The 13,161-nt window shown below is 39.6% G+C and overlaps 1 protein-coding gene across 2 annotated transcripts in view; it reads right to left on the bottom strand.

Moving 5' to 3' along the window:
* The window catches only part of gstcd (glutathione S-transferase, C-terminal domain containing), a 43,077-nt gene that overhangs the window by 22,966 nt on the left and 6,950 nt on the right, over positions 1 to 13,161 (bottom strand). For both annotated transcript variants that reach the window (XR_004614346.1, XM_034589071.1), the window contains one exon: positions 11,750 to 11,843. Coding sequence is in view for 1 of the 2 variants with exons in the window: in XM_034589071.1 (XP_034444962.1) it covers positions 11,750 to 11,843 (94 nt within the window). In the remaining variant the exon portion in view is untranslated. The remainder of the gene's footprint in view (positions 1 to 11,749; positions 11,844 to 13,161) is intronic.

Genomic DNA, 13,161 nt, shown 5'->3' with positions numbered 1-13,161 from the left:
TGACAAGAAAAATCAAAAGGTAATGAAGACAAACACGAGCAGGAAAAACACTCCTCGCTGTGCATCTCTCAGCAGCTTTGGAATGTCTGTCACAACATGACCAGACGTAGCTGTAGGCGAGAGGTCTGCATAATTATGGAACTCCCATGGTCCCACTCACAGGTCACAGCACATACCTAATTTGTCTGCGCCGATTTGTTTTTAAATGAGCAAAGAAGCAAAGTGAGGCATCAATACTGCTATTCTCAACACATCCAATTACTGACTTTTCTCTGACACAGAGCATCACATCCACACATGCTTAACGCTTTTCCTGGACAGAAACCGTCACCCTGAAAATCTAAACTTGCACTCGTAATGCTAAAGGCTGTTTTTTAATAACTTGATCTGTCGTTGGAAAGATATGTTCCATAATTACTGCAAACAGCCTTTCAAACTCTAATTTGCTCATGTTTCCCAAGGAAATTTGTAAGAAAAATTATGCTAACCTAAGCCAATAACACTTTAACTTACAAATCCCATAGTCTACGTGGTGTCCTAGAAGGGAATTAAGTAAACTCACAAGGTTTTGTAAGTAATGTCATTTTAAACTGGTAAAAGGAGATGGATGTTTACTAATCATTCTATAAGAAACATAGAATCAAGCATTACATTTTTTTCCATTAATTGCCAAGCACTGTCTCCACCAGTGGAAAGCGATGCCAATATTAACTTTTGCTTCTATTTCTATCATGTCTTTCCTTCTCCTGAAGTTGGCGTGCTAACCAGCAAGTCCCAGCTCGTCCTGTTAACTTGGGTCTGAACAGTTCATACAAAGAAATTCTTTTGGAAATCAAAATCAAAATTATCAAAAATGATGGCAAGTACAACAAACAGCACATTTCTGATATTTCCATTTTATTTCAACATTTATTATTTTGTATATATACATATCATTCAGGTTTAACTAATTTACTGTGAAATCTTGTATTTCTCAGTTCAATTTCAATATCTTATATGTGCAATCCTTACATCTCATCCAATCTAATGGGCTATAATTGCACTAGTTTCACATTGGCACATCCCTGGCAGACAGAGCGATCTCACTCCTTTTGGCTACAGTTCGCTGTGCAAGCTAAGTGTTGACTTGCAGTCGGTCTCCTGAGTGCCGTTCACTACGCTGTGTGAAGTGGATGTAGCAAAAGAACATCCACACTCCTCTGCCTTAAAACTTGGAGAGTTTGGATTCGATCCATCCTGTCAAAGAATCTGTATTTGCCACCGGCAGAAAAAATATTGTGGTTGTTCAGACAGGATTCAAATGACTGAGTTGCACTGATCCTAACCAACACGTTCACAGCTCAGGCAAGAAACAAATGACCTGAGGCTGCCCACGAGCTGCCACATCGGTAAACCATGCCCGAGGGGAAAACACAAGATGTTATATCTATGGACTTAAGACTTTTCAAAGTCAACCTGTGATATAACAAAAGTATAATTGTTCCTTATACCAACAAACAACCGAAACAAATTCCTTCCCATGACCTTAACTTTGTCCAAAATACTCACTCTCACTTTACTGATTTGACCATGTCACATTTAAGATGCATTACTGAACAACACATTACAAGAAAGATGGTAAATCTAAATGCTATCCTGACCTATAAAGGACCATGAACAGAGGTATCATGGAGCGCAGATACTTTCATGTGTGAAGTAATGTGTATTTTCATTCTCCTGAAAAAAAGCTTCATTTCATTGCCTCCACAACTGCTGTCAATGCACCATAAAGAGATGGATTTACTCCACTGCACTGAATGTCTGCAAAGATTTGGGCTGCTGATATTTTATTTTACAGCATCAAATAACAACATACATTATCTCAAGGCAATTAAAGTAAGGTCAAGATCTTAATATAGAGAAACACAAAAGTTTCCTCATTGTGTAAGCAGTTCGGTTCAATCAGTGTTTTGTTTCTCACACTGATTGTAATAGAAGAAGTTGAGTTACTCCAGCACTATGGAAGCTTTTATCTATGAACATAAAGTCAACAAAATATTGAAATGCCAGTGTTCTCGCCTGAAAACCCTCCCCCGCAATTTCTCTTTCAAAGTAAGTAGTTTGTTTTCATTCATCGCACACTCTCCCCCTTCATCCCTCACTTTCTGTACTCTGCCAGAGCTGTCAAAGTCAGGGAGTAAGTGGCACAACGCTGGCATCCGCGGAGGGCCGTGTCAATGTCTATTGGCCTCCCACCTCTGTAAAATCTTCCAGTATGGCTTTCAGCCCGAGCCTCACAGTGCCAAGTCAAGGATAAATAAGGGCTGGCTGGACTCGGGCCAGCTGGTGTTCCTGCTCCTCCTGGTTCTCTCGTGAAATGTCGGGTTGCCAAAACCACGGCCCCCTCTATTGAGAGAAATAAAGGGATTCTCCCCTCAGCCCATATTGTCACTGCAGATGTAGACTCCTGATGTTTGAAAACACAGTTTTCTACAGATATTCTTTGACAGATTGCAGATCCTTAGCACTTTTAATGGGTTCTGAAATAGGTATTTTATATTTGTGATAGAAAGCATACTCTTAGGCTCAATATATATATCTATTTCCCTATTTTGTCTCCAAATGCCTTGGCACTCTACAAATATTCTTATTCGGGAAAGTGGGACAAGAATCAAGGGATTGCAGTTGGACAGAACACTACATGTGCCCTTTGGATAATTGGAGCAGGATTTAGATGAGTCATTATGTCTTACTGAGCCACCTGCACACTAGATAAACTCCACACAAGCCAATGCTCCTCTCCAGTTCTTGCAGGTGTCCCAAATTTCAGTTTTTCACCACTTAAAAATAACTAAATTATATGACATGAAAGTTTAAAAAAAAGCACACATGTAGAAAAGTAAAAGATATTGCAGTTATCAGACTGTGAAATGATGGAATCTCCTCTGCATATCCAGAGACCGACAAATCACACATTAACTCACACCCACACACACACACACACAAATGGCAACTCACCCCATAACAGTGAAAGCCAACACCATGTGGGTGTAAGGAACATGAGGGGAAACTTCAGGATGTAGAACACAGACAGAAACTCAGACATGCATGCCAAGGTCCACACACGACCTTATTTTGAGACAAATTACACGTGCGCGCTCGGGGAGGTCTCTCATACAATGGAGGCACATCTCACAGTGCCACGCTGAAACCAAATACGACACGTCATCTATTAGAGTCGACACCAGATACAGAACATTATAATTCTTCCTTTGAGCCTATAAATGCTGACAAAATTAGAGACTCCAGTAACAGGCCTTTGTTCAGGGCTGGGAAGAACAAATACAAAAATGGTGTACTTTCTTTTGACACTGGCAAAGTGCTTTGAATGTGTTGTCGGGAGAGAGTGAAAATAATGTTGTAACATTTCCTTCAGGTGAATGCGGCTGGTCTGATGTTGTGGAGGGAAGTGAAAATGTTAAGGTTAGAAAAATAATAAGGTAGGCAAAGAAGAAAGACATTATTTAAAAAGAATGGAAAAATATATGAATAGGTGTAAAACACACAACCACATTTCACTCAGACCTGCTCTGTGAAGTATCTCCTGTAATTAACAGCAGTGTGTGGACAGGTATTACATAACACGCCAAAGCCATAAATTGTGCAAATGAAACTGACAGATTTAATGAGCGTATTTCGAAAATGAAGAACCATGTCACCGCCTTCTACTTTGAGTTGCTAATTTCAACTGATCTGGTTCAAAACACTGCAGAACATATTATTCATCAAATCAGGATGTAGCTTTCATTTATTTGAAATGGCAGATTTGCGTCTGTCCACCTCCATTTGTGTCTTTCCACTGACTTTCTCTGAATTGATGCCAACTCTTACAAATGAGAAATACATTTTTTTTAATACATAGCTTGGGGGTACATAATATTTTATTTCCTGTTCTTTTTAAAATAAGAGTTTTAGTTAGATTTATGAGCAACTGTGGAACAAAAATCTTTTATTGTTGTGAAAAAAAGTTCTTAGGTTGTTTTTCAGAACAAACAAGAGATAAACGGAGGAAGTTTTTCTTCTGTCTGACCTTTTCAAAACTGTTCATTTTGTTCCTCCTGTAATTACATAAAGTTAGAGTATGAATTTTTTTTAAAAAAGAACCATAACACAATGGTGGATAACACAATGGCAATAATTCATATGTTATATCACTGCCATGGAGTTAGGGTGGGTGGGTGATATGCGGAGTGGCTTCACTTTATGTGTTGAACTTGCATTTGAAATGTAAAATGCATACGTATAATGGCGGGTCGATAAGAGACGAAAAAAAAATATATATATATATTATTGTTTTTCTTCATCTCTTTTATCTTCACTACCATTTCTTGTCCTATATTCTATATGGGCTGCTTGGGTCCCCTGTGTATTTTTGCTTTACTGGGAGAGCATCGCAAACAGTGAAAGGAAAAAACAGGCTGGCAAACTGTGGGTTTTTCTTTTCCCATACTTCATTTGCCCCAAAAGTTATAACCGAGACGGGCAAAGTCACGGGTAGAGCAGATATTACACAATTAAAAGGTGACGAAAATGAATTGTCACATTACCTCTAATACAATTGTGGATTTCTCTGGTTTTAAACATTGTGTGAAACATTTTGTGAGTTCACAAGTCAACAATGATACCCTTTTTTCCCCTCTTTTATTCATCTAAGGAAAAGAATAACGTTATAATTATCCACTCTGACAAAACCATACACACCTCTGCTGCATCCCTGATGGTTAAAGTGTTAACAACTAAAAGATAACAGGAAATGAGTGTCCCTTTTTAAACTGTTGTAGAATTCAAAAGTCCAAAGATTCAAGATTTCAAAAGACAAAGTGCATTGAACTGTGCTCCAAAGGAAAAAAGCCTACAGAGAACAGATTTCACATTCTGGTCAGGGCTGAAAACACTAATAAGTGATTAATTAGGTGGCTGGTGAAATGGCTTAAGAAACACTATGTAATCCAAAACCCAGTGGAAGCTGGCCGAGGGTCAGGCAACTGTGTCCTCGCTTCGTACCCTCACTGCAATGCCTCACCAGAGATGACTGAACAAAACAAAACTGAGGGGGCAAATGAATATTCATGATATGACATTTGCAAAGAGCTCATCATGAAGGCAGCCACTGGCTCTGCATTTCAATGGGCACAACTCAAACATCACTGCAAATAGTGAAACTCTGTGGAAGGCCTCCAGGGAGTCTAGATGTGTTTGAACTTGAATTGTAGAATAAAGTGCCAATTATCCCTCTAATTGGGAGTAACAAAGCTGGCTGCCTGTTGTGCTTGGTCCCATGTTTACTGCACATCTTTAAATCTTCAATTTAAAGGCTCTAATGAGTTCAATTAATTGAGAATGAGAGTAGTGATTTGGGAGTCACAGCCTGCTGTGTGGAGCTGTAAGCCCAAGGGAATGAGGTGTTAACATAATGCTAGCACATTGTACAAACACATATCCTCACAAACACTCAATTAAAACAATTTCAAAATCACATCAAGGTGGTTTTTATATTCACACGTGCTCTCCAAAACTCTTTCATCTCTTGTTTTAATAACGGGCAATTTTGCTTTAATTACACATGCACTGACAGCGCTAAGTACAAAACTCATAAACACACACCTTCCCATGAAGGCAAACAGAAAAACTAAATGCAACTTTTACCCATGCTAGCAGTGTGGCTGTAGAAATGGAAAAGTCAGTCTGTTAGCCGGGAATTGCTACGAAATTTCGTAGAGGATTGTGTTGTATTTGTTATTTATAATAAGGTTGATGGTTAAACTGTCACTGTAAAATATCAAGCCTCAATTAGATTTCTTTGTCATATGATTTCATTACAACATCTACAGTATATACCACATATCAGCTGATATATTGGTTTGTGGTGAGTATTATTTCTACAAATACCTTATACACATTACAAATAGAAGAAACAGTGTCTGTAAGGCAGTAATGAAACGGGAAGGTAACGATTCTCAATAAGTGGAAAAACTTTTTAAACGATAACACCAGAGTAACACGCAGCTGAAAGAAACTGTACCATGTCCTGAGGGCCCCAGTTCAATATATCTGCTCTACTCTAATAACTTCTTTAGGAAAACCTGATGGGAAATTCATTTAACTGAACTTGAATCAAATCCTGATAATTATCTTCATCCAAGTTCAATAACCGTTAGATGAGACGCCTGAGGGGAAATCATGCCCATTACCCACTCACAGAACAGAACAACACTGAATCAGAACACACGTGTGCAACATCTTTTAATCCAACTCACAGAGAGGCTTTGATAAACATTGGAGAAAATGTACACATCCACCTATATCATAAATATCTGTTGTCTGCACAAACAGCTGCTGCAATTCCCAAACTACTGTTGTGAACATCTGAGGGATATCTGGAAACCACACAAGACAGATGTTTAACTACTTGTTAAACCTATGCACAGTGTAGGAAAAAAAAAGGAAAAGCACTAAAAAAAAAAGCGTAGGCCGTGGCTTCTGGTGTGGCTAACAGTTCTATCGGGATTCAAACAAAGAAGATGATGATGATGCAGGAGGAAGTGGATGATGGAGTCTAAAGTTCCAGCTCAGCTGCAAACACTGTACTGCGACTGTGTAAATTGCTGCCTCAGGATGCTGTGGAACCACTTAACACTGCACAGCCATCATACTGCTGAATGGCCATTACTGCAAGGCACAACCCCATAAAGGCTACCACTAGCTGCCATGCTACAGGCTAAGCAATATCATGATATACAGCTGGATCACCATGTGCTCAATATATTACAGAGAGCCTAATGTGACATGAGGAGAATATAAGAGATGATATTGTGTGAATTAAGACTTGATTGAGTTTATATCACAGTACAATACAGTAGAAACTACAACGTTACTCAGTAAAGTGCATAGCTCTGCCGAGGCCCCCTTATGAAACCACATGTTTGGATCCCTACCAAATTGCACACACTTATAGATATCGATCCCCTGATTTTTGTCATCAGTATCCAAACATTACTCCCGGGGAAAATTTAAAAGTCAAAGAAAAGTGAGAGAAACATTCCTTGATCTGCACCAAAATGTACTGGGTTCATTCTTGGCCCATGTCCCATCATTCCATCCACGTTTTGTGGAAATCTGTTCAGGAGTTTTGATGTAATCCTGCTGATAAACCAAACAACAAACAAATGGACATTGTGGAAAAACATAATCTCCTGGGTGGAGGTAATTCAAAATGCCAGCAGCAGTAAGGGGCCCTCATTCTAGTCTTGGCACCATCCATACACCGGCCCTAAATAATGTCATTGCACCGTTCTGTGTTTGGGCGCTAACTAGACAAGTAATGAATATTTGATCAAAGTCAGTATATTCTACTTGATTGGGTTACAGAGAGGTTTGGAGTCTACCCCTGCAATGATATCACATTTGCAGTTAACCTTTGCAGGCGGGGTATGCCTGTGGATTTCATGTTGGGATAATGGAACACGACTTGGATGATAACTGTGATAACATTTCAACAAATAACCCCAATCTCTTCAGCTTTTTTCTTGGTTTCATAGTTTACAGCACAGAGGAAAAATAAATAAATCACACCAGACAAGTGTGAAGCTTGTGAAATCTCAATCACGTCTCTGCTGCAGTCTAAGCGTGGAGACAGAGACAAATGGAGCTGGTTTTCACCCCAGCGGTTCAACTACTGTCATACCCTTGTAACCTAAGACAAAGACATGGAAACTCATCCCGGCTCCTTGTACCAAAACAAGCCTGGAGGACCTAATAACAGCATGTCTCAAGCATGACAACTATGCAGTTTCCTCACCAGGCCCTCCTGTTTTTCATGCCTCATTGTCTCGTTCACCTCTCTTCCCCTGCCTTGTTTTCTCCTGATAACCCCTGTCTCTCCACATGCAGCCTCACCCCAATCTCAATCTTCCACTGTCACACACTCCATCATTCCAGCCCGCTTTATTCGCTACCTACCCTTCCTCCCTCTATTAAGCGAGGCGCTGGAGACAAGACACTGGCTGCTCTATACAATGGACCCTGTATTCGCACTGCTGTTTACCTGTCTGCAGACAGCCCTCACCACATTTAGCGAAGCAGCCCTCGACGCTGGAGAGACTAAAACCCTCACATTCACAGAGGCCCCTTTGTTCTTCTATACATTGTGCATACCTGAGCATCTGTGTGTAGGATTTGCAACCATTGAATGGAAACAATGGAAGGATAGATAAGACAAGGGAGGAGAAGAATAAAGAAGAAGACATGGGCTATAAATCCAATTTTCAGACATGGACTCTGGTAAATACTCAGAAAATTGGGTCCAGACATTTTCCAGACTTTGCTTTTCACAAATGAAAAATGCAGCAGAAGATTGTCCGTGGCAGACGAGTTCTAGACAACAGGAAAATGTCCTTAACATTCAGGTGAGGGGTTGTGTCTGGGTAGAGCATGTAGGAGGCAGGAATTCAGGAATAAATTCAGCTGTGTTTTTGTTTACAGCACAAGCCCACCAGCATTTGCCCGTATTATCAAAAGGTCTCAAATCCTGTTGTCTCTCCAAGTTGAGATCTTGGTCTGCGTTCTCTACATCTATGACACCTATTTTTCATTCTGAGATATTTGTATTATTTTTGTGTTTTTCCAATTGTGCATCTGTCACGTTTTGGAAACATCATCAATGCTCCTTCTTGCTCACTGTGAATTTTTTCCTGCTGTATTATCACATGGGCTCACTGACATTTTGCCGATGTTTTAGGGGGCTGGCCGGAAAGTTCAGGAAACATGTCCAGAGTCCAGAGCTCCTACAGAGCAACGTATATTTGTGTTCTTAAAGTTCTGGACTTCAGGGCATGTTTGACAGCAGCATAAGTCTAAAAGAAATAAAAGTACAGTTAGAGAATATCCAGACAGGGATGTTTTCTATATCATTTTGACTCTACACCATAATAATGCAATTCAAACGAAAACTAGGGAATTCAAGTGCAGACTTTCAGCTTTTTGAGGGCATGGAGGTGTTCACATCCATAGTAGATGTGCACCTTCTAACCTTTTTTTTTTATTAGCCTTCAGGGATACGAATAAAAAGAGCAAAAATTGTTAACAGATGAATGTCAGCACTTTAACCTCAGACAGTGTTTCATTTTAAATCCAGTACTATGTAGTACAGAACTAAAACTATCCAAACTTGCAGACTGAACTGTACTATATACTTACTTGAGAAAGAGAAGCCAATTCACATAAATACAGCCTTCAAAGATGTGTTACAGGTATGGAAATATCATGCATACATATGGGTAAAATTCAGCATTTTTCCCGTAGTATTATACGTGTAGGAGTGTGTGTGCACACTGTGAGAGCAGATAGATGGAGGAGCCCACACACTGGGGTTCAGGACAACTTGGCTGACTTTCGTCTCTGCTACATTTTAATTACGCAGTGCTGAAATGGAGGGGCTACCTACTATACCAACCAAATACTGCAGAAGGAGATATCTACAGTGCCGTTTATCATGCAGAGTGCCGACAAATTTGGACAGCTAAAATTTTTGTCTCTCTCCTCGATTCTCACTCTCAGAATAGACACGCGATGCCCACATCGTCAAGCACACTTCAGTTACGATGTCGGCAGGGGATTCTGGGATAGAAACGTACGATTAGTTCCTACCGGTCTGTCAAAATTACGAGTACAGTGCAGAATGAGAGTGGGAGGGAAGGCATAAGTTCCTCATGGGTTTGGCCTTGATCCAGCACTCTGTACTTGAAATGAAACAGTGAACATCAGGTTAAAGTCCAGGCTTTCAGTTAGACATACACCACAAATGTTAAATATGATAAATCTATTAAACGTTGACTTACCCAATTACTTTCAGTTTCATATTTTAAAAAGTCAGCATGTTATCCATGTTGCTCCAACACTATATACCAGGCACAATAAAGAATGCATCACTGTTCTGTTGTCCCTAATTGTACTGTAAATGTAGCCCTAATGTTAGTAAAATATCATATGAGATTGATGTAACTTTGATTGATGTTGTTACGTCCGCCAAAGAGGTTGTGTTTTCACCCCCATCATTGGTTGGTTGATTTTTTTGTCAGCAGGATTAAGCAAGAACTGCTCCCCGTGTTTCCACGAAGCTTGGGGAAAGGATTGTACATGGGCCAAGAAAGGACCCACTCAACTTTTGTGCCGTTCCAGATAAAAAGGGGCATATTATGAATTTTTCCCCCCCACTTTTTCTATTGATGCTAGAGTGTTGTTGTTTTTCTTCACATTTTCACCAATTCAACCCGGGGAATGACTCATGGATTTTGATGGGGGAACAACCAGGCACATTTAAGGAACTGATTATTTGAGTGTGTCTAACTTGGTGCAGGTTGATTGAATTCAAGGGGACTGTCGGGCCTAGGTGGTGGTGTGTGCACTGAGTGCTATTCAAGTTGCAAATGTTTTTTTATTTTATTTATTGGAAGAAAAATGTTTTCATGGAGACATTAAGTAAAAAGAATATCAAACTGAGTGAGAGATGGACCAATAACATGGTTTTCCTATAGAGTCATCTCTGCAGTGGTTTTGTTGTGGTATATGTTTTCACATTTTCTGAGCATGTGGTTTTTGTGTTCTTGTTCAGATTCTAAGTAATAGTTCACCGACATGATATAACTGTAATGACGTGGAAGCTATTGGTCTGCACAAACACATGGGCCAAAAGATGGAGGAAATGAATCATTACACCATATGTTGGAATGTCCAATGTCCATTTTCTTGTGTTATTATTTTTAAATGAGTGGAGGAAATAAGCAATGAGAATGAAGTTCTGCTCATTGCAATAATATCCATAAGTGAAAATAAAAGGAGGACTAATTTAAAAAACAACGATAAAGTGGAAAGGAAATATCTACATATTCCTATTATGCGTACATGTGTCTTTATCGAGCTCCTCTATTTCCTTATAATAACAACACTGATTTATTGCAGCTGCTTCAAACACGTCTCACTAATACAAACAATGCAGACATTAGAATGAAAGAGAAAGAAACAACATTTTTCCTTTATCTGCTTCACCCGTTCCACCTGGGGGAGCAATCAACAACCCATTGCAATTAAATATGACTGCAATCAGCATCCACAAACTCATTTGCACAAGTTCGATGTTGCACATTAGTTGTTTGTGCCTTCAGTGTGCACGGTTTCGTGTGTTTCTGTGGTGCTAAGTGTGTTTCTGTCATAGACCTATTTCACACTCTCACCCCCCAGAACAGGAGAAGGATAACACATCGAGATAAGCACTTTAAAATTCATTAGAGGGGACTCATGGGGGGAAACGCATCCAGCTGAGGCTGGATAGAAAGCCTCTTCATGTGTCAGTCGCTAATGTTTTCTTGCGGAGGGCAGTAAGGTGCCACTGAAACTCACCATGGCACAGCAGTAAGGAAAGGTTTTATGCAAACATTTATGCACATTCCTCACTCATTGCTCCGTGTACTCTATCCATAGTATTTGTTTTGACTTTGGCCATGTAATAAGGTGAAAGGAGGAGCAGGGAGAGATGTATGGGCATACAGATAAAAAGTTGGGGCTGGAGGTTTCAATGCAGATAGGAGGTGATGTATTTGGATGAAACAAAGAGCAATTTAAAAAACTAAAAAATTAGAGTGCAAGGTCAGAGCGGCAAAGGGGAAAAAGAGGAAGGAAGAGGAGGGGGAGCCACAAGGCGGCGATTCCACTTTACCTTCAGTGGGGTTGATAGCTCCTGGTAAGCTGTCCCATGGGAGGGTCCAGGCAGGGCAAGGATGAGGAGCGAAGACTGCCTCGATGCCTTTCTCCTAAGGGAGGAACACACAAGCACAGACACACAGGTTACCATAGAAACCCCTCCACAGCCTTGAGGTTCTGTGGTCCAAATGGTTGAAATGAAGCAAATCAAAGAGCTCCTCCTGAACAAGCCCTTTATTACCTTCCTCACACTGATCTGAAGCTGTGATTCCTCTCCTGAGGAAAATTACCACACCAGGACACTTATTACTCTCACAAGAGAACAAAAGTTCTCCAGTACAGTGCACACACCTGTACATCCAAGACACTTGAAATACTGAAGAAACAAAGCAGACAAGGTAAAGTACTCTGGTCTTTCTCTTTAATAAGTGGGCTGGCTGCACGAGTACTTCAATACTTTGAAACAAGCTATAAAGTCAGGCGAAGGAAACTAATATACGTACAGAAACAAGTTAATGTTAAAACATTTCTTTTGGTAAAATGTTTCTGACTGTTGCACTTTTGCCTTAACTTCAATTGTAATAACCATGAAGGGGATGTGTGGTGCAGGGAAAATAATACTGAGATTGGGAAAGTATCTACAAATAACTGAATACTATTACACTAAGGTGATGTTATTATGTTATTTAATTTATTAATTAATTAATTAAATTTAGCCTTTACTTGTTGTGAAAATGATGGTGCTTATATATCGTGTATTCCCATTTAATTATCACTACAACTCTGCTATTGTTGTAGGCAGCAGTGTATTAATTCATGATAAAAAAATTAAAAAACACCAGTGACTTTTGTATTTTAAAAGTACAGTGGCAGTGAAAAATTGTTTGAATACCTAATATCATAGCACATCGCCCCCACGCCTAGTTATCTACAATGGACAGTATATAAATAACTTGAAGATTTACACTGAAAAAAACTGAAACACAGACTCGTATGAGGCACTTCAATTTGAACAAACAGGCCCAGCAATAAACACTATTTACTCAAAATATGTAATTGCTGGCATCGCTACTTCAGTAGCTATGACATACTGTAACTGTACTGTGTGGGGTTATGTGACATTCCGGCATGAGAAAATACTCTGTGCTAATATCTTGTGCGACTTCATTTGCATAAATGGAGGAGCAGAAGAAATTGGAAACACTTTTCCATAAAAATCAATCCAACAAATGAGAACTAAATTACAGCTTCAAAACGACCAAATGAAATCTGCACCTTTTATGACACTGTCAAAAACACCCAGTTTCCCATGGTTATATATTTCAGAAAACTGCTCTGTAGAAATGTATTGCAATGGACCTGACTTTAATTGTTTCTGTCAATGGATGAAAGCATGGGAGGTCAATTTCCTAAAGAGATTAAGTAAAA

This window comes from Hippoglossus hippoglossus, chromosome 1 (assembly GCF_009819705.1).
Source record: "Hippoglossus hippoglossus isolate fHipHip1 chromosome 1, fHipHip1.pri, whole genome shotgun sequence".
In the NCBI taxonomy this organism is placed as follows: Eukaryota; Metazoa; Chordata; class Actinopteri; order Pleuronectiformes; family Pleuronectidae; genus Hippoglossus; species Hippoglossus hippoglossus.
This window is presented reverse-complemented; position numbering and strand designations above follow the sequence as displayed.